At 35.7% G+C, this 22029-nt stretch overlaps 4 protein-coding genes across 4 annotated transcripts; 3 read left to right on the top strand and 1 right to left on the bottom strand.

Moving 5' to 3' along the window:
* Positions 1-374: 374 nt before the first annotated feature.
* Positions 375-1439, top strand: LOC149743520 (proteasome subunit beta type-1-B-like). The gene has a single exon (XM_089885625.1). The coding sequence runs from the start codon at positions 472-474 to the stop codon at positions 1159-1161; it is 690 nt and encodes a 229-aa protein (XP_089741751.1). The 5' UTR covers positions 375-471; the 3' UTR covers positions 1162-1439.
* On the top strand, positions 1406-11745 carry LOC149743521 (protein sel-1 homolog 1-like). Its single transcript, XM_089885212.1, has 15 exons — positions 1406-1541; positions 2056-2475; positions 2664-2825; positions 3075-3130; positions 3664-3779; positions 4371-4533; positions 5074-5269; positions 5861-6015; positions 7070-7273; positions 7668-7837; positions 8183-8312; positions 9032-9197; positions 9642-9804; positions 10447-10651; positions 11095-11745. Exons 1-15 carry the CDS (start codon positions 1490-1492, stop codon positions 11221-11223), a joined length of 2487 nt encoding a protein of 828 aa, XP_089741338.1. The 5' UTR covers positions 1406-1489; the 3' UTR covers positions 11224-11745.
* LOC149743522 (pancreatic secretory granule membrane major glycoprotein GP2-like) lies at positions 11661-20938 on the bottom strand. The gene is made up of 9 exons (XM_089885349.1): positions 20745-20938; positions 19815-19928; positions 19238-19434; positions 18709-18857; positions 17969-18099; positions 17393-17504; positions 16835-17017; positions 12349-12524; positions 11661-12120 (listed from the first exon to the last, which is right to left on the bottom strand). Exons 1-9 carry the CDS (start codon positions 20806-20808, stop codon positions 11942-11944), a joined length of 1305 nt encoding a protein of 434 aa, XP_089741475.1. The 5' UTR covers positions 20809-20938; the 3' UTR covers positions 11661-11941.
* Positions 12821-16013, top strand: LOC149743523 (52 kDa repressor of the inhibitor of the protein kinase-like). Its single transcript, XM_089885277.1, has one exon. It carries the CDS (start codon positions 13723-13725, stop codon positions 15691-15693), a length of 1971 nt encoding a protein of 656 aa, XP_089741403.1. The 5' UTR covers positions 12821-13722; the 3' UTR covers positions 15694-16013.
* Positions 20939-22029: the final 1091 nt, after the last annotated feature.

Genomic DNA, 22029 nt, shown 5'->3' on the forward strand with positions numbered 1-22029 from the left:
AGATACCCTTGCTCGAATAATTGGTTGTGATTTGTCACGTGATATGCGCTATTAAATTATGATTCAGATCATTCAATAAAGTTAGTTATATTCGTAAATTACAGTACATATACTTTAGTACTTTGTCTATTTTACTTAAAGTAAATGAACAAAAATTTAAGAATGAATGACGTAACTTACTTTATCCTTGCATGTTGCATGTCCAGAAAACGACAGTCGTTATAACACGGGTGTTCTGTTCCATACACCTCTTGCCAGCTTATGAGTTACCAAGTATGTTAAATAGTATCTTTGTGGATAATTAATTTTTGAAGGACTTTTTATGTAAGCTGGTGAAAATCTTTCCCTGCGTCATATGTGCTATAGTATAATTAACCTGTAATGTAATGTTATGTCACAGAGATTTCTTTACGAGTAACTAAATTCGTAGAGCTTTTCCTGGTACCGTACAGTAAGATATATAGTTTAAGAATGTCAATGACAGAAGTCCACCGTCAAGCGTCCGTTGGACCAAAACAGCATCGGTTCGAGCCTTATGCTTTTAATGGAGGAAACATTCTAGCTGTTGCAGGTGGAGATTTTGCTGTTGTTGCGTCGGACACAAGGTTAAGTCAAGGTTTTATGATTCACACTCGTGACCACCCAAAAGCTGTACAACTAACTGCGAACACAGTGTTAGCCCAGTCAGGATTTGAAGGTGATAGCCTGACACTCAAAAAACATGTTCAGATGAGAATTGGAATGTATGAACACAACCATGGTAAAACACCATCCACTTCTGCTATTGCAGCAATGATTTCAAAGATGCTTTACTACAAACGGTTTTTCCCATATTACGTCTACAACATTGTGGCTGGTTTGGATAATGAAGGTAAAGGTTGCGTCTATAGTTATGATCCTGTAGGGAGCTATGAACGTGAGCAATACAGAGCTGCTGGTGCTGCTAATGAGCTTCTGCAACCTTTACTTGATAATCAAATCGGGTTCAAGAATATGTCTGAGGCTGGTCCACCACTGAGCAAAGAGCGTGCAGTCCAACTTTGCATTGATTGCTTCATATCAGCTGCTGAACGAGATATTACGACTGGCGATTGCGTGCTCATACAAGTCATTGACAAAGATGGAGTTGAAACAAAGAAGTTCCCACTTAGAAGAGATTAACATTCACAAAACTGCTAAAACTCTGAGATAACAATATTTTTCACTGGAAAATACTATTTCGGCCTAAATTGTTCGCTCTTACACTTAAAGGCATTATATATTTCAAGCGTTATATATGTGTATAAGTGAATCCAGTAAAAAGTTCAATGTTACAAGCTACTTGCTTCTATTCTAACTCGAATTCTTGGTCCAAATTTAATGCATATTATTAAAAAAGTCAAGTTAACTTGTTTAACCGACAGTTCATTTAATGTGTGCGTTTTGTCTCTTTAGATAAATGTTTGGTCTTGAAGTAGGTTTAATATATTTTTACATATAGAACAAACCAATGAATTCTACAACATGTTTGTTTCTGTTTTTTCTATCAGTAATAATTGCAGGTAAGTCGATGTCAAATAAAAATAATAACATATGTGGTAACTGCTACTAAATAGTGTTGCCATTGGCTTGCTCGCTTGCATGCTACTATTGACAGAACATTAAAACTAATAATTGTTCACTACAATCATAGGAAAGTTATTTTTAAGTGCGTTTGGCTTGTGTTGGTAAAATTTAGCTTCGCTTGTTTGATTAAGTAGTCCTATTCTATATAGATAAGGTCCTATGGCCAGTCACATCAGAGAACCTAAGGTTTACTCTTATTAAATCCCTGCAATGAAGTATATCAATAATCAAACCTTATTAATCTTTTTTATACGAGTTGTTTTAGTGCAATCGCAATCATTGGGTACTAAAAGACTTTATTATTATTTTTTTAGTAAAATTTGGTTTTGTTTGATAAAGTTGGCATATTCTATATTGATAAGGTCTTACGGCAAGGTACACCAGATAACTTATCATTTAGTATCAATAATATTGATCAAATCTTTATATTCTTCCTACAATTTGTTTCAGTTGAATCGCAAGCAGTGGTACCAAAAGATATTATAGTTGATGTCAGTGAGGAAAGCAATGAAGATGCTGAAACACAGATTGAAGAACCCAGACAACCAGCTTCGCAAGAAGATGGCGTCTCAGAGAAATCAAATTCAAAAGTTCCGGAAAAATCTAAAAATGCAGTCCCACCACCTGAAGAAAAACCTGAATCAAAAATTCCAGAAAAATCTGAAAACGAAGTCCTGCCACCTATTAAAAAAATGTCCGAACCAGAATTCGTGGGCCAAGAGCAAATGCATGATGATTTGGAAAAAGAATTTCATAGTTTGATGGAAAAAGCGTTTGATTTAGTTGATAAAGCTGTTGGGGGTCCTGAAATTGATGAGAAAATTAAAGCTGAGTTAAAGAACACGTTGATTAACAAACACTCGTTAAAAGGTTTGTTTATATTCTGTAATTATGTTCGGTATGTTTTTGTACTAACAAAATATATAGCTTATATATATAATATTAAATGTGAGAACAACCAAAATAATAATAAATGTGAGATTGTTAGCAGTTACCTTAAAAATTGAATTTGCAACTGTCACTGCTTAGTTTTAGTTGAAGTATTGCGAATGTTTCAGACTTTTTAGGACAACCGCTTCCGTCGAAAAAGAAGCCCAATGCTGCGGAAGATGAGATCCTTGATCCATCGGCAGATCCAAGGGTAAACTCACTGACGCGAGACATTGAAGAATTCCTGGACCGGGAACGTGAGAGAGAAATAGTACAGACACATCCTGATGGTAAGCTTGTTTTTACTTGTATTTCTTCTATTCTGTTTAGGTGAGGTCTTAAAGGACCTGGAATTTAGGAAAACCAGTATATATATATATATATAATATAACATTTTTTCCAAACTAAACCAAACATTTTTTTCAAGAAAATACCACAGATAGTTAAGTGTATATTTTCGTTTAAAACCAACGTATAAGTGTGGTCAGGACTTTAAAGTGTACCCTGTTTTGTAGCAAACACATTTCCTGTCTTTTCAGCCAATCAAGTTCAGGATGATGTTACAACACCACAAGATCAGGAAGAACCACAAAAGGTAAACAAATGGAAAGAAAGGAATGTATAATTATACATTTTGAGTAAAAGTAATTCATTTTTTTTATTTCAAAATGTTTTGGAAATTAAAAAGATTACAATTGTATTTTTTGCCATTCAAAACCCACATTTTCCCCCACCTTTTGTTTGCTCATAATACAGTCACAGCCCGTATTTATCAAATCATTTACACCCCTTGGTTTAAAAACAACTGGTATTGGTACTGTTAACAATAATTAAAGAAAAATATTAACGAAACAAAGAATTTTAGTTCCATTTTTGTCAAGTTTTTGTTCGAGCAAGCTAGGAGAGTAAAACGGACATTAAATTTATTAGATAGAAATGTGAGGAAAAATGAGACATTCATTCATGCTGTTTTCCCATCCCATTTCGACTCCTACACCCACAAGCCATGACTTCCATAGACCGTTAATTGTTAAAAACGAGATCAGGATATTTGCATAATAATATGTGCTAATAGTGTCCCATCTCCCCCACCCTACTATAATAAAGTTGTTTTAATTTTTTATCCAGCATGAATTAACGGAAGCGGAAAAGGCTGAGGAAGCAAAGACGAAGATGTTAAATGATCTTTATCTCGAAGGGATGACTAAAATTAACTCCTCTAATATTAAATCAAGCATTTTACAGTAAGCAAAATTCCTATATATAGTTGGGTGGGAAGATGGGACACCTTTTCATTCTATTTTCTTCTCTCATTTGGTAGTAAACAAAGAACATTCAATAAATTATAAAACCATATCCTCATAACTTTAATAGACTTTTGTTAATTGTTCAAAACACGATTGGGATGTTAAGATCTTAGGTGCTAAAGGTGTCCCATCTTTTTCCACCCCACTATATATCTTGACCAATCACACACTGCTTAAAGACCATAAAAAGGTTGAATAGGCATTGATTGATATGTGTTGGAATGTCACTGCTAAATGGCAGATATATGTGATATATGAATTGGTTTCTTGCCTTCTTGGTGTCAATAAATTTGTATTGCTTTACAATTTCCTTATATTTTTAAAATTTGCATTTTGCCTACTACTATCAGCGACAAACTTTTTATTAATATAAAATTTTAAACAATTTTTGCCACATTTATTTTAAAGCTTATTGTGAGCGTAAATATTTCTAGGGTTGTCCTGTCTACCCTGCAACCCCAAGTTTGATTGCATGTTACCAATAGAAGGAATAAGGTGTCACCTTTTACATTTTGTTTAACTTTTCAGGGGCTATCAGAAACTACAAGAAGCTTCCAATTTAGGTCACGCTGACTCTGACGTAGAAATAGGTTTTGCTTATTTAACGGGGCAACATTTACCTCATAATGTTGATGCAGCTGTGGAAATCTTTCACAGACAAGCAGAGAAAGGGAACCCAAGATCTCAAGCAGTAAGTTTTAATCTCATTTATAAATATAAGTTAGATCTTATATTAATATATCAGGCACCAAACCTGGGGTGGCAGGGCAGGTAGGCCTCCCCTGGAGTTTTCTACACTGCAGTAAACAGTAAACATGATCACATTATTACATAGAACCATTGAGCTGGATTTGTTTCAGAGAATGCATTTAAACAAGTTTAGCGCTATGATTAATATAATGTTATGGTTTATTTTGTCAATCATATTAATATGAATTGTTCCATTTCATGCCCCACTATTTGACTTGATATTTGAATGCATTGTTTGTTAAAAAGAAAAAATTATTCAAAGGATAAACATGTTTATAAAGTTGCAATTCTGGATGACAAAACGTCTTTGTTATATGCCATCTTCACTTTAAATATATGCCTAACCTATATGATTATCAGGATATCTTAAGTCCCTATAATTAAAAAAAAATGAAAATAAAGAATCAAAAAGATTCAGAAAAAAAATAAAATGAGTAAATTAAAAAGAAAAATTTAAAACAAATAAAATATTTTTTTGCAGGGTCTTGGTTTTATGTACGGCAGTGGAATTGGTTTGACTTCTAGCCAATCCAAAGCTCTCATCTACCTCACGTTTTCAGCACTTGGAGGCGACGCAATGGGGCGAATGATGCTCGGTTACCGATACTGGGCCGGAATTGGAGTTTCTAAAAATTGTGAAACTGCTTTAACCTATTATAAAAAAGTAGCTGAAGAAGGTAAACTTAACTAGGTGCGCTGTGGGCCTTGTGGCCTTATGCTGTGAACCTCCGTCATTTATTACCCAGAAAAGAAGAAAAACGCACAAAATGTGTCTTAACGTCATGAATCATGATATAAAATGTAATAATGTTAAACAAAAACCCTAGTCAATGTCATTCGACAACTTAATAAAACCTGACTTATCAAGTTCCACCTGGTGGCGCTATAACAAAGAAATGTAAGTGATTGGGACTTACGTAATATCGTAACAGGTATCAGATTTTTAAAGTTTTAATATAATCCTGGGTGACAATTCTCAAGTGACAAATAATTAAATGTATAAGTTTTTACCCAAATTCCATATTGTTGAAGGTATAACTAGTGTACAAATAGTCTTACTGAAGTGATTTAGAGCTTAATTTTTTTAAATGGTAAGGTTTTTGAGTTATATTCGCACCTGTAAATAAAACAAACTCTCGTTCTGGACGAAATTGATTGCAAAATTGCAATATGTAAAAAAAACCTGACAACCCAGGTTTAGATGCCTTTACCCCCTGATCCTGTGGTTTTAACTCCTGATCCCTTTTAATTGTTACCTTTTCTTCCAGTTGCTTCAAAAGTAACATTAGCTGGCGGGCCGATGGTTAGTAGGGTTCGACTGATTGATGAAGAAGAGAACCCTAGCACCACTAGTGGCAGAGTTGACGATGATTTAATACAATATTACCAATTTCTTGCCGACAAAGGAGACGCACCTGCTCAGGTACTTCTGTTGTTTTTAACATTTTGAGATTCATAGCAAAAGTGACTTTGTCTTATTTGGGTTTGGGAAATTAATTATAAAAAAAATTAAAACAGACAATTAAAAAAAGCATTACATTGTAATTATTTAAACACTTTCTTAGTACAAAATTTGACAAGTAGAATCAACTTGTTTTGTGTCATTTATAAGCTGTTTTGAGGATTATAAATTGCTGTCAAGTAATTCCTATTTAATGCTCTTTTAATTGGCTTTTTTAAATATTTCGTACATAATCAATTTTCCAATCCTACATAAGAAAAGTCACTGTTATTATAAATGTCGGTCAACACAGGTCAGAGAAACTATTCTGTTTTATGTTTTTCTTGCCAATTGCCATATATTGCGATACTGTTACTACATATGTCAAAAAACTAAAGCGTTTTTTTTTATTTTAACTCAATGGCGTCAAAACACACTGGTTAGCTTTGCCCGCCTCTTAACCCAGAGGTTATCGGTTCAAAGCTGAACGCTGTTACCATTGTGGCACATATGTCCTTGGGCAAGATAAGCATCACAAACTGATCCAACCCAGTGGTTCCTAATGAGGCGGATTACTAATTAAAAAAAATCACCCTCCACCCCCAAAAAAAAAATTATCACCTGCAAGTTACAGTTGGTAACTGTAAAGGGGCATGAGGTGTATATACAGAACACTTGGGTTATAACGACTGTCGTTGAATGGCCACATGAGAATAAACAAGTTCCATACGTGGTATTTGTAAAGAAACACAATCATATAATGAATAAATGTAACTTTCTTTATATTCGCGTGGCCGGAAAACGACGGTTGTTATAACCCAGATATTCTGTTTATACACCTTAAGCCAGCTTTCAAGTTTAGGGGAAATTTTTTATTTTTTATATTTATTTATGGCTGTCTTTCATGCAGGTTTTTTATGTATTTCAAAAAAGAGAAAATCTCCTTAAATATAATCACCCACAAAGTAACATACATGGTTACTCGTAAGCTGTGGCACAAGGTGTATGAAACAAAACATATCATATTTTCATGCAGGTTACACTGGGCCAGCTTTACTACCAAGGTGGGCGAGGATTTGAACAAAACTCGAGAAAAGCTTACGAATACTTCAGTAAAGCTGCTGAAGCCAGTAATGCTAATGGTCAAGCTTATCTGGGAAAAATGTTCGCAGAGGGTTCGGAGAGCATTCGACAAAATAATCAAACGGCATTGAAATATTATAAAATGGCAGCAGACCAGGTTTTGAATTTTTTTTTTCTTTTTTTGGTTTTAAAAATTTTGAACAAAAATGTTTTTTTGTTTTTTTCGCTTAAAAATTGTTGATACGGAAACATAACTGTGCAGATTCGATTTTGCAATACTGATATATATTACCAATATAAACAAGAAAAACTAGTTACCTCAATAGTTTCTTTTCATGATATATCTTTATTATGTAAATTAAATGTAACAAAATTATCTGTTTGATACTGCACACAAACTGCTGTTAAAAAAGGCTTATGTGTCAATAAAGCCATTACTTCTTTTAAATACATGATGTTTTCTAAACACAAATTTGTTAACCTAGATACTTCTATAAATTAAACGAATACTGTACTGTACGTATACATGAAACAATTATATTACTATACAGGGCAACCCAATAGGACAAGCAGGGTTAGGTCTCATGTACTTCTATGGGAAAGGGGTTCTAGTTGATCATGAAAAGGCTCTTATGCATTTCAAATCATCTGCAGACCAGGGGTGGCCAGAAGGCCAACTTCACCTGGGAAACATGTATTTTCATGGACACGGTGTAAAAAGGTACAGAAATGTTTATTTGGTAAAAAGTTTGTATTTTTTTATTTTTGCCCCAAAATTTTGCTTTGGGGTAATAGGCCAAATCTAGCCTAAACCCAAGGCCTCTAACTCACACTTGTAAAATAGAAAAGGTTTTGCTTGAAAACTTCCATTCACACTACAGTTTTAGTGGTATATCCACATTCTGAGGTTCCCTATGTTTGTCAACTATTAGTGTAACTGCATTTGAAAAACCTTTAATTTTGTTAAAAATTCAAAGATTGTTACATCTGTGTTCCGTGCTGAAGTTTGCGGTGTACTTCTATAAAACACGTTGGTATTTATTTCTAATTGGATTTTATACCACAGGGATTATAGCAAGGCTGTCCAGCTGTTCAACCTTGCTGCACAGAATGGTCACTTGTTGGCGCTATACCACCTCGGCCGAATGCACGCCACTGGTGTTGGTGCTGTGCGCTCATGCAGAACTGCTGTTGAGGTTTATCATAAAAACGAAATATATATACAGTTTTTTTTATTAACAAATTTTACAAAAAGTTTTTATTAACAAACACATGTTTCTTGTGTCCCACTTTTTTATATATTTATTATTTATCTCATACAGCTTTTTTTTAAACAAAAAAAATGTTTTCTTTTATTAATTAGGTAGTTTAAATTTGCATAGCCTAAACTTGGAACATCTTCAGATTTGTGGCCCTAATACTTTCTACCATATTAAAACAACTGTTACTTGTACTTTATCTTGGTAAGTAAAGTATTTATTGAGGTCATTATTTACTCTGATGAAGCCGAATTAAACAGAACATCAAAACTTCAGTCAGCAGATTTGTTTTCGGAAGAATCAAAATTTAAGTATAATATGCCTGGCAGCCATTCACTGTACTTGTATTTTGGCAATGTGTGTCTGAAGGCAACAGTATTACTTGTATAGTAGGGTGGGGGAAGATAGGACACCGTTTCATACTATTTTCCCATCCCAATTGGTAGTAAACAAAGAACATTAAAAAAAATATAAATCGTATCCTCACGACTCCCATAGACCGTTGTTGATTGTTTAAATCATAATCAAGATATTTGGATATTGTGTGCTAAAGGTGCCCTAACTTCCCCCGTAACACTATATTTATTTTATTACTTGCATTTGTAATACAGTACTTGTATTTGGCAAGCAAGCAAATAAAACACCCGTTGTTTCAGCTTTATAAGAATGTGTGTGAGCGTGGAAGATGGGCCACACAGTTTGATTCGGCATACTCGCAGTACAAAGCTGGCAAGATCAATTCTGCACTAGCCATTTATATGATGTTGGCTGAGCTTGGATATGAAGTAGCACAGAGTAATGTTGCCCATATACTTGACCAAGGTAGGATAAGACATTAGTATAGAAGCTTGTTTACAATGCATTTTTGTAAGGCCTGTTTTTACTTTACATAGCATTACACCTTTTACATTACATTACAATTCTTACATTATTTTTTTACATTACATAGAACAATAGTTGAAACCCCCCCACCTAGAGGATAGTGGTTTTGTACTGGATGCCGGCATTGTTGGCTGTGTGACACATAACTTTTATTTAGGATATAGACTGAGTCATTGCACTATCACTACTGTGTAAAGTGTTTATTTTAAGACATGTTTATAAGCTATTATTATATTGTTTATGCATTTATACTTGGTACTCAGTACTCTGATTTATTTTCAGGGTATATATGCGTACGGTGCATACCCATGTTAGGCGCCTATGATTGCAGTAATACAATGTCCAAATTAATTTGCAGAGTTTTAATCCAATCAATTGTTTTAGGTTTGTCAACTCTTGTGTTAAACCAAACATATGCAAGAGCATTGCTACAGTGGGACAGAGCTGCTTCACAAGGTTACGCCATTGCCCGTATTAAACTTGGTGATTATTATTACTATGGTAAAGGTACTGAGATTGATTATGAAGCAGCTGCTGGTCATTATAAGTAAGCATATCTACTTTTCTATCTATCTTATTAGATAATGTTGAGTGCCATGGCACAATTTAGCGCGCCTGCCTCTAACCTAGAGTTAATGTGTTTTACTTTATCAGCCAAACATAAAACATAAAGAGACATGGTAACTACTAACCAGTAAGCTGGCACGAGGTGCATAAATACATACATACATTCATTCATTCAAATGCACATAACTGATTAACAATTATGCATTTTTGTTACTTCTGCTACCTGGCATAATGTAAATAATCTTTTAGTGGCCCAACTGGTTTAAATGTTGTGTATTTTTGACCTTTCACATTCTCTGTTGTCCGTTTTGGCAGAAGTTGGAAATACTATATCTTTTTAAGTTTTTATACTAGATCAGCGGCTAAAAGATGGTTTTGTACCTATTTCTAAAATATTAACGTAGCTTCCCATTTAATTTGCTTCAATCGCCAAAGCTTTGCGATTAGAATTTGGGGTGTTGAAGGTTTGATGCTTCTACATCTACGGTATAACAACTGTCAAATAAGTTACTTTAAAAAAAAACTCATTCGTTCATTCCAAATTTGAGCAATTGAGTTTATGTAAAAAAGTAAGCGTTGTGCTTTGTCAATTGTGCAATAATTATTTGTTTGAACTCAATAGAATCGCAAGTGCTGATAAGAACGCACAAGCAACTTTCAACCTTGGTTACATGCATGAGAGAGGGTTGGGTCTTAAACAAGATATCCACTTGGCCAAGCGACATTACGATCAAGCTGCTGTTAACAGCCCTGATGCCGCTGTTCCCGTGACCATGGCATTGATTAAAATAGGATTTCTATACGCTCTTGAGTTTATACAGAATCAAGTACGTTTGCAAAAGTTTTTATTGAATGCAGTCTATATGGGAAGCCATGCTTTGAGTCACAATAATTGGCTCAAAGTTTTTGAAATAATGAAGCTAATTATTAATGTTGGTTGCATTTCTGTAAAGGCAGTTAATACCTTTTAAGACTTGCATGGATAACACTAAGCCAGTGATCTTCAATCTTCTTTTGGTTTGGTGAACCTGGCGTGTTTAGGTGCAAAAAAATTTGCTCCAACCAAGTTGTCACTTATGGGCTGTCTCAGTTGTCAGCCGTACTTTATAAAATAAAATCGCCTACAAAGTTACTCATAAGCGGGCATGAGGTGTATGAAACAGAACACCCATGTTATTACGACTGTCGTTTCTTTCTACGTGAGGCTAAAACAACTTACGTTATTCATTCGTTTGCGTTATAGGTATGTAACTAATCTACTTTGTTTTAGCGTTGGATTTCCGTTGTTGGCAAGTCTTCATATTTTCCTCAAGTTACTGAAAACTGGGACGTTTATCTTATTCTAATACTCGCATTCATGCTTGCTTTTACCGTCGCCTTCCGACGTCATCACAGGTGACGTCATGATGATGACGTCATCAACGGTTAACTGTGCCGCTCTCTTATATATAGGGATTACATTTATATATAGGGTGTAACTTTTTCGTATTTGTGTTGAGCTATACTGACCTGACCACACGGCCTACTAGAGATATGTCTTTATTTGGCCGTGGTGCGCATTACTGTATAGTAGGTTGGGGTAAGATGGGACACCTTTTATTCCATTTCTCGTCCCATTTAGTAGTAAACAAAGAATGTTCAAAGAATTATATAAAACTATATCTTCACGACTTAAATAGACCGTTGTTAATTGTTTATAACACGATCCGGATGTTTGGATATTATGTTTTATAGGTGTTCCATTTTACCCCACTGTATAGCTCTTAGTTGAGCCGGAAGTGACGAGTCTTTTATTGTTTCACCAATTTTCTTGCTGGGTGGGAGACGATTCAATGCTTACAATTTTATTTTCTTTATTCGGGGATCTTAAGGTTATTACTATAGTGCAATGAGCATGAAATAAATTGTTTTTTACTTCAAAGTTGAAATCTTCGTGAAGTATGCTGCGTTTGACAACCATACACAAGCAAAAATGCACAAAGCTAAATCTGCGATAGACCTTTTCCTTTTCCAAGGATTTGACGTATCGAAAATTAAAACGTCCAGGTGACCTGCAGCTTAAATTTTAATTTACAACGGTATTCGGATTAAATGATCGATTTTTTATGGGATTCTAGTTACGCAACAGGCAGCTGTCTTCTTCGATTCACCATTTCCGCCAGCTTTCCTCGTTTTCTCTGTTTCTTTTTCATGTTCGTTCTCCGATGGCTGACGTAAACAGCAATCACTACTCCAAGTATAATGAGAGCTGTCACCAGAACAACGCCCACCGCAATAAGTACGGTCGAATTGGAGCCTAAACAAAAGTGTTTTTTATCATTAAGACATGTAATTAATACACATGCATTTCATATGCCTTTTATGACGTTTTAGCACCGCGTGTGACGCACTGTTACCAATTCTAGCACCTTGTGTTTTATTACGATCCAATCATGCCAATTCCATTGACGTCATTAACAATTAACAACGCTTTTAAAAATCGACGCATTTAAAGAAAATAAAAATCAAATAAAACTGTACTTGCCTCCACCGTCAACGGGATTTGAACCTGGTATCAATGGGCTTTCAGCTGTTCCTAGCACTCCCTTGTTCAACCCGGGGTCGGCAAGTATTACAGTCCCTCTCGGAACAATCCTAATTAAGCCTGTACTGACCATCGTGCTGTCTCGACGTTGCCGCTCACTTGTCATCGGAGCGTTCCTAATTTGAGAAATTTCGATAATATGTTATTGGTTTTTATCACGGTTCTAATTAGATGCAAACAAAAAACTGGCCGTCGGAAGGAAGAAAAAAATGTCGCTATAAGCTCTGTTGTTGCACTCCTATAAATAAATATTGCCCGCTATTTATGTATATTGTATAGATTTTAAAAGCAAAGACGGCCTATAAATATTTGTGTTTATAAAACTACTACTGTATAATACAAAGTTTGGGTACACATATAGTCAGTGGCGCAGCCAGGAAAAAAAAAAGGGGGGGGTTTCAATCGCGCCGTAAGGCGCGAAAAAATTTTTTCAAAACCCCCCCCTTTTCGCTTGAAAACCCCCCCCTTTCTTTATTCTGAACGGGAGAAATCTCGGACACTAATTTAGAGCGATATAATGTTTCTTTATTCTGAACCGGAGAAATCTCGGACACTAATTTAGAGCGATATAATGTTTCTTTATTCTGAACCGGAGAAATCTCGGACACTAATTTAGAGCGATATAATGTTTCTTTATTCTGAACCGGAGAAATCTCGGACACTAATTTAGAGCGATATAATGTTTCTTTATTCTGAACGGGAGAAATCTCGGACACTAATTTAGAGCGATATAATGTTTCTTTATTCTGAACGGGAGAAATCTCGGACACTAATTTAGAGCGATATAATGTTTCTTTATTCTGAACGGGAGAAATCTCGGACCACGTTGTGGGAAAGTTAGCACGCGACGTCAAACATTGAGGTCAATATTGGGGACAAAAGAATTTGTGTGACTTAATACTACGACGGGCCGCTACAATGCTTATTTCAAAATTTAAAGAGAAACTAATTTTTCACGTTTGCTTAGTCTGCTGTCAAATTATTGCGCTCTTCATTTTTTAATTTTAACTTGGGTTAAGACAACGACAAAATGTCATTCGCGCCTTTAATGTATAAGAGTGGATAGCGTCATTTCGCGTTCAAAAATCAGACACAATTTATCAAAACCAAATATACAGACTCTGCAGGCATTCCCTCCGACCCAAGATGCGTCCAAGTTAATGATTTCTCTTCGTTTTTTTTATCTTTCTTTCTCTTATTATGAGGTCATACATACGCAGAAAAAAGACAAAGGCTTGCAAGTCACATGATACAAAGAAGCAATATACCACATTACCATAGTATATCAATATCGTTAAAATCAAGTATACAAATATGCAGCGACCAGCAAAGCAGGCAAGGTTAACAACATTTTTTAAAAGAGGCGAATCTACCCAGCATCGTGACTTAGACACTACTGCAGGCCCGAGTAGAATAGAAGCAATTCCAAGTGCACAGTTAGTTGAACCTGCTGAGAACCTTTCAGTTTTAAATATTAACGATATTGGAACTTTTGTTGAGGGCAGAACAAATCTGGATGATGTTGCTAAATTCAACGTACTGACGAAATGTTGGAAGCCAAATTTACAATACGATTTTCCAAAGTTTGTTCGGAATGTGAAAGACAAAACGGTTTCTTTGAAATTCCAGAGACAGTGGTTGGAACAATATCCCTGGTTGGCATATAGTGAAGTAAAGCTTGGGGCCTTCTGTAAAATATGCGTCGTTTTTGCCCCAACACGAGCAGGCGGGAGTGCATTAGGCACTTTCGTTAATCAACCAATGACAAATATCAAAAAAGCTAGAGAGCTAATAAAAGAACACTATCAAAAAGAATACCACCGAATAGCTCAGGCTCGAGCAGAAGGGTTCCTCGCTTCATACAACCCATCAACAGGAAATGTGATTGAGCAAATGGGGACATCACAACGTGGAATAGTACGACAGAATCGAGAATTTTTAAAGAGTGTCATCGATACCGTGAAATTGTGTGGACGTCAAAACTTTGCACTGAGAGGTCATAGAGATAGCGGCCCTTTAAGTGTAAATGACGGAGATTTTGAAAGTGGTGTAAACGAAGGGAACTTCCGAGCATTGCTACGTTACAAGGTTTCTTCTGGAGATAAAATATTGTTAGATCACATTAAAACTTCCCCGCGTAATGCAACCTACATTAGTTGGCAAGTCCAGAACGAAATTATTAATTTGTACGAGAGCAGCATTCGGCAATGCATCGTGAACAAGGTGAAAGATGCGGTCTTTTACTCAGTTCTAGCAGACGAAACTAGCGATGTTTCGCTAATCGAACAACTATCTATTTGTGTCCGTTATGTGGAGGTGGCCAACGACAATAAACCAGAAATTAGAGAAGACTTCTTGGGTTTTGTGGCTGTGGAAAATATGTCAGGACATGCGCTTGCTAATTCAATTATTGAAACGTTAAAGATATGGGGGCTCGATCTATCCAAATTACGTGGTCAAGGATATGATGGAGCGGCAAACATGGCAGGGCAGTTTCGTGGTGTTCAAGCGCACGTGCTGAACAAATATCCGCTAGCGACATACACACACTGCAATTCACATGTTCTAAATTTGATTGTTTCACATGCTTGCAAAGTACCTTCAATTGCTCGCACTTTTGCGTTTATCCAAGATGCAGCAATTTATTTCAAAACCCCGCAACGGCAAAAGGTTTTAAGCTCTTCGATTGAAGCTTTAATACCTAGGAATAATCGGCGACGGCTACAACTACTTTGCGAGACAAGATGGGTAGAACGCCATGAGGCTGTGCAAATCTTTGTTGAGCTACATTCTTCTATACTCCATGCCTTGGATTCGCTGAAGGATTCCCCAAATACTGCAACTGCCAACAAAGCATCCAGTCTTAAGTCTAGTTTAACGGATTTTGGTCTCATCTGCCGTTCAAGAATTTTGGCCAGTGTTTTGTCATACTCTCACCGACTGTCCATCGCATTGCAAGGTAAAAGTGTTGACTTGATCTCGTGCTACAACATGCTCTCCACGACGCTTCAACAAATAAAAAGTGTGAACGAAAATTCACGGCATTTTTTTTCTGAATTGTACCATCAATGTCTTGACTTCGCATCTAATAACAATATTTCCACAAATCTAATATTACCTCGAGGAATTCAGGCAGCAACAGCAGAAGATCATTTACACGATTCCGTTTTTAAACCATTCATAGTTGACATATTAAAACAAATGGAAGAGCGGTTTTCTGTGTTGTTTCAAAGGGCAATGACCTGCTTTCGTTTGGTCCCAAAGCACTTGCTTACCACGGGTTAAGTGACCTTTATCCACGAACGATTTGTATTTTTTAGATAATAGCGACCCTTCCTGTAACAACATCATCGTCGGAAAGATCGTTTTCAAAGTTAAAACTGTTGAAAACATACCTTCGCAGCACAATGGGACAGGAACGCCTAAACGGTCTGGCATTGCTCGCAGTTCATCGGGACGTTAATATCGATTCTGACGAAATTGTTATGCAGTTTAGTCAGCAAAAAGCAAGAAGACTAAAGTTACTTGTGTAAACGTATTCTTTGTATACAAAAAAACATTTGATACTTACGTTATCGCGTAATAAAAATCTCGTTTTCGTTAAAGGTTTGTTGGTTTCGTTGGTTGAAAAACGATATTATCAGATTTCAGAAGCATAGTCCACAGCCTCGACGTAGTGCATGTTTTAATTAAAACGAACCTATACGTTTTCAAAGTCATGGCCGCATAAAAAAATTTTGTAATTCTCAAAAAAAAATTTTTAATTTTCAATTCTCAAAAAAAAAAAATTTTTTTTTTTAAATATTTTTTTTTTTATTTTATAAAAGGGGGGGGTCGCGACCCCCGAAACCCCCCCCTGGCTGCGCCACTGCATATAGTAGAATGAAGGTAAATTGGGTCACGGATTAATGTGGGACATTGAAAAAAGCCCTTATATGACCCGAGTTTGATAATAAACAAAATAAAATATTCTTCAGTATTTCCACGACTTACTAAGGGCACGTCAAAGCCGATTACTGTTATTAATGTTACTCATTAAAAATCGTGTTAAAATATCCTCGAGTATGTGGTTAAGTTTCCCAACCTTCTATAGAATCTATATAGTAGGGTGGAGAAAGACGGGACACCTTTAGCACATAATATTCAAATATCCTGATCGTGTTTTAAACAATTAACAACGGCCTATTGGTGTCGTGAAGGTACGATTTTATAATTCTTAGAATTTTCTTTGTTTAGTACTAATTGGGACAAGAAAATAGAATGAAAAAGTGTCTTATCTTCCCCCTACCCTATTACATATAAAAAAAAACTTTCGAATTTTATAAAAATAAACGATAAATATAGGAATGATTTAACCTACCCTAAAAAACAATACGTTTGTTGTAACTAACTGAAGAATTCTCTGGCATGCGTATACGTAGCTTACCTCTTTTTTCTTTCCGACTGACACTGACAAAATTCCGGGTATGCGGTTACATTGCATACGTTCACCATGCAATGCAAGTAAACTGAATTCATTGATTCTCGCCATTTAAACATTGTGAAACAGAAACGAGCGGTGTCGTTTTGTCCGTTGCTCATCACTAGTGCGGTGGGATCCGAGGCACATCTGATTACAAAAGATTTTTGATATTTATTTGTGCATGTTCGCATTTCGGCACAAACAAATATATATTTATAAAAAAATCGTTGTCTTAAAAGAAGGAATATCTTGCTACCAAAATGTTGTTTGTTATTTTTTCAAAGGTGTTCGCATTTTTGCACGAAACAAATAATAAAAATAATATTTATAAAAAAATCCTGTGCTTAAATTTTTTTTTTAAATAAAAATTTGTTGTTTTGGAAAATAAACACGGAAACCTTGCTTTTGCCATAATACACAACATCTCGGAAAGTCTGTGTTAAAAAATCGCGAAACTATTACACAACACATAAATAAATACCAACTTAAGCATACTGCTATGTAGCAACAACGTTCGCTTACTTTTCAGATATTAGTTCATGTACGTCTCCGGTACCATCGCTTACAGTTGACGCCCAGCACCTTAATAGCGACAAAACTAAATGGTCTGGCATCACATTGATCAGGCTTTGCTCTGAAACAGAAGGCATCTCATTGGTAAATTACGTCAAACGTCATATTGCACGTCATAACAAAGACACTCTAAGTCGAATACTGACAGTCAACACCTTCGACGGTATTTGAGAAAGAACAGAACGTATGTTATGTTTCATATACACCTGGTGTCTGATGCTTCCGGGTTACCATGTGAGTAGCTTAATGGGTAATTACTGTGGGGGTGCTTTTTCAATTTTTGTGATGCATGGCTAATAACTTAGGCAACCCATAATGGACTTGGACACTGTGTAAAATCTTTACTGGTTACAAGAGTTTTTACCGCCGTGTGACAGCAACAACTATAACATATAGATGCTGTTATAGCATATTACTGAGAACAAATATAGGTCCACTTAAGTAGATCACTAAACACTGTAGCGGTTTACTTTGTACAAATCACGAAAACCAAATAGGTTACTGTCCTTAGTGATATAATCTTACCCACACAAACTTCTTGTTCTATTGGTATCATAAGTTGTCTACCAAACTTTGCATCTTCTGAAAATTGTTGGTTTCGGTAAAGTTCCATTTGAACTGTAAAGACACCGTAGCTTGTTTGAAAATCCACTTTGCTGTAGAAAAGTAACAAAGAATAAATTACTTTTTGCATATAGTTTTTCATTTAGGAATATAGATTTGAACATAAAGGTTATATTGCCGTATTACGTTTATATTATGTTGCAACGGAATCAGCAACTATGAAGCGAACATTTGGATAATTTTGATGCACTCGGCGTTGCCTTGTCATAATCATAAATTAATAACTTTATGCAAAAAAGTCAAGAAAAACGTGTTGGAAACCGATATGTTTGGTATACTACTGTGGAGTAATACGGGACACCTTTAGCACATATTATTCAACTATCCTGGTCATGTTTAAAACAATTAAGAACAGTCTATATAGGGGTCGTGAGGATACGGTTTTATATTAAATGGGACGCAAAAATAGAATGAAAAGGTGTCCCATCTTACCCCAACCTACTATACAGTAATGCTCAGGTCGGTATAGCTCAACGCAAATACGAAAAAATTACATTTTAAAAATATAAATTGAACGTGCATATATAGTGACGTGCAACAAAATAACCACGTGTCAATCCGCTTTGTCAACATTATTTGGCATCACCGCTGTAATCACAGGCGAAGAAAACAATTGATATTCTTTTTATTTTTATAATTACTTGACAGTGGGAATGATGGGTCCTGCCAATACTGCATAATCCCTTGTATAGTTGCAAGTTATATCCACAAGTACAGTCGGTCGCTCCACACTTGTAGATATCATGTTCCAAACTACTTGCTGCTTGAACATGTAACTGTTTTCTCTTTGCTGTAGAATGACATAAGAATATATTCGCACGTTTGGATAAAGTTATTTCGTTTGAAGAGATGTTTGCTATGTAAATGGTTAAAACTCCTTTTATGCAATATGCTCCCATAACGTTGGCCGACTAATCGTTATGAATTTAAGTACATAGTAGGGTTGGGAAAGATGGGACACCGTTTCAAACTATTTTATTGTCCCATTTGGTAGTTACCAAAGCAGTCTTCAAAGAGTTATAATTGACCCAATCGCTCTTATAATACATGGTTGTAAAAAAATGAGAAAATTGTTAAACCATTTTTAGGGTAACTGCTCAAATTTTTCATTTTTCGCCTTTTTTTTAAATTGCGTTTCAAAATAAACAAACAACTCTTTCAATGTCATACCTCTACTTGAATGCCACATTCACCAAATCTGGCAGCAACCGATAAATGATATGCACCATTTCTATCTTCGGCGTTACACCCAGTGGTACCCTTAAAGTATACGTTGTTGGTATCATCCGCAAGACCTTGTTCAATCACTATTCTCTTGTCAATAGACACTTCAATAAACTCCTCCCCACATACTACGGTTGGTGGAGCTGTAATAGAAGTGTATTGGAATGTAAGCGACACTTTTTTTATGTACAAAGGTGTTTTAAATGAATAAATGAATAAACGTCAAATGTTTTATTCTTGCGTGGCGGGGCAACGATATAGTCGGTATAATTTTTGACACGGGCGGTTTGTTTCATACACCTCGTACCAGCTTATGAGTTTCCATGTATATTACGTTGTGGGTGATTATTTAGTTGAGTTAAAGGCAGGCGTGTAGCCACTCTTCTGCTAAAAAAGGACGTTAATCAAATCTAAATCGTAAACCTAATAACCAAACGTACGAAATTTTCTTCAAAATAGAATTAATTGCAAAACATTTATGTGATAAACACTAGAACTAGTATTTTTAGATTAAACGGCTTACGCAAATTGCAATGGATTCCAGCAAAATTGGATGGACAAATACAAGAATACTCGCTGGCAGACGTTACTACGCACTCCCCGTTATTTTCGCAGGGATTAGAATCACAAGGGGCAGCTGCAAAAAAAAAATTGTCACGTACGCACGTCTGCTTTTGCGAGGTATCAATTTGAAACTATTTAAGACCTGAATTAGAAAGACGTTTTATCAGCTCTCCTAAATGTACATTTCATTGAGGCGAATCTTTTTTCTTACCCAACCTCTTAATTTATTCTTATCAGCTTATTCTAATATGTAGTGGGATTGGGGAAGGTGGGACACTTTTTCATTCTCGTCCAATTTGGTTGCAAACAAAAACTTTTAAAGAATTATAAAACTATTTCCCTATGACTCTCATCGACTGTTTTTATTGTCTAAAACACAATCAGGAAATTTGAATATTATGTGCTAAAGGGGGCCGTTTCCCCCCACCCTAATATATATATTTGTTTTAATATAATATGGCAACTGTGGAGTAAATTGGGACAAAGTTAGAACCCAAATCCCATATTTGTTCTGGACAATTAACAACACGTGTATTTAGAATCTCAAGGCTCTATATTTATTTAAATATTATTTCTATACTATATAACAAATAGAATGAGAATATACCATACTATATATAGTGTTTTATATATGTATAAATATTAATATAATAACGTAGGATAAGACAGGGTAGCCTATCTTCAGCACATAATATCTAAATGTCCCGAACATGTTTTAAACAATTAACAACGGTCTATGAAAGTAAGAATACGTTTTTTTTAATGTTCTTTGTTTACTACTAAGGGGACGAGAAAATAGAATGAAAAGGTGTCCCATCTTCCCCCACCCTACTGTGTACAGTCTCAACCAAAAAAGTACAATTAAGCGCCCAAATATAAGAAAACTTACCCAAGCCTTGTAACGCTAATAGAAGACACAGCAAAACGGAAACATTAAACTTTCGCCAAGTCATTTTAATTCACTTTGAACATTAAACTCCTATACCATTCTTTTTCCCCACTAGTGTAATAACTTATAACAAATCAAAACAAATAAATTATCATTTTTTAAAACATTAACTGTAATAAGACCTTGATAAAACCTGTACATACGGATGTGCTATAGTTGACATACCTGTCTAACAACACAAAGCTCGTGAAATAATCGCCCGGGGCAACAGAACCTTGCCAGTCAACTTGTAAAAGCTGTTGGTTATATTTAAGAACGATATAGAATGTTGCGCCATGCAATAGCAATGCTATTGTGTCTCACCGTCATGCTATTTCTCATTAAGGGGTTTAACTGCCTTGGGGGCTTGTTTATTACCGCAAAGTAAATTAAGTTTTATTTGATGTTTATAAAGAAATCAATGAACTAAAACTGTTTTAAACCGGGTGGAATGAATGTTATGTACTTCAATTATCCTCGCGTGGCCGGAAAACGATATTCGTTATAACACGGTTGTTCATACACCCTGTGTCAGCTTACGAGTTACCATCTATATGTAGTTTTGTAAGTGTTTTTTTGGGGAGGAATTTTTATGCATGGCGATAATTTGCACAACACGTTATGAAGTTAAAGTAATTGTCGTTAAGTTTCTTGCCCAAAGACACGCCACCCGATTCGTCAACTTTCCTGCGCTTCAAGCGAACTTAAAATTGTCCAACTTAGCGCTTCAAGCGGTCCTCGGACACGCTCACAATAATAGCACTGTTGTGCCATGGCGCCTGTTAAACCTTTTTTGAACAAGTGTCTTTTATTTTTCGAGAAATAACAAAAAAGGGCGATTGTGGGTCTATATAAGAAGACGCTTGGCACCTGCAAGTCAGTCAAGCCCAAACAATGAATCGGTTGAAACAATTTTTTTCAAGAAGAAGTAGTGAGTCCGATGGTACCTTTTTAAAAGATGACGTTTATATTCCATTGGTTGTGCGATGTAACCTAATGGAAACGCGGCAACTGTTTTTGAAAGACTTGGACGAAAGTATGCCAGCATTGGACACAAGTGACGAAAAGCCGAATCTACCGCGCTGGTTTCCACTGAATATAAACGAATGCATCACAGAATTTCGAAGTCAGATGATGAAAGAAACCACGCAGTCTAATGAAAGCTCGCATTCGATGGAAAACTTCCAACAAGCTTTTCGGAAACATTTCATGGTTGTGTTTAATCTTGAACGAGGGCTTCACTCTC

This window comes from Ciona robusta, chromosome 1 (assembly GCF_009617815.1).
Source record: "Ciona robusta chromosome 1, ASM961781v2".
Taxonomy (NCBI): Eukaryota; Metazoa; Chordata; class Ascidiacea; order Phlebobranchia; family Cionidae; genus Ciona; species Ciona robusta.

Bases quoted from the DNA above. Each gene is read 5' to 3' on its own strand.
- LOC149743520 (XM_089885625.1), top strand. From the start codon at position 472: ATGTCAATGACAGAAGTCCACCGTCAAGCGTCCGTTGGACCAAAACAG.
- LOC149743521 (XM_089885212.1), top strand. From the start codon at position 1,490: ATGAATTCTACAACATGTTTGTTTCTGTTTTTTCTATCAGTAATAATT. The intron at 2,476-2,663 runs GTTTGTTTATAT...CGAATGTTTCAG, and splicing joins TAACAAACACTCGTTAAAAG to ACTTTTTAGGACAACCGCTT. The intron at 8,313-9,031 runs GTTTATCATAAA...CCGTTGTTTCAG, and splicing joins CATGCAGAACTGCTGTTGAG to CTTTATAAGAATGTGTGTGA.
- LOC149743523 (XM_089885277.1), top strand. From the start codon at position 13,723: ATGCAGCGACCAGCAAAGCAGGCAAGGTTAACAACATTTTTTAAAAGA.
- LOC149743522 (XM_089885349.1), bottom strand. From the start codon at position 20,808: ATGACTTGGCGAAAGTTTAATGTTTCCGTTTTGCTGTGTCTTCTATTA. The intron at 19,929-20,744 runs GTAAGTTTTCTT...TTTTTTTTGCAG, and splicing joins ATTAGCGTTACAAGGCTTGG to CTGCCCCTTGTGATTCTAAT. The intron at 12,121-12,348 runs GCAAGTACAGTT...ACTTTTGTTTAG, and splicing joins AAATCCCGTTGACGGTGGAG to GCTCCAATTCGACCGTACTT.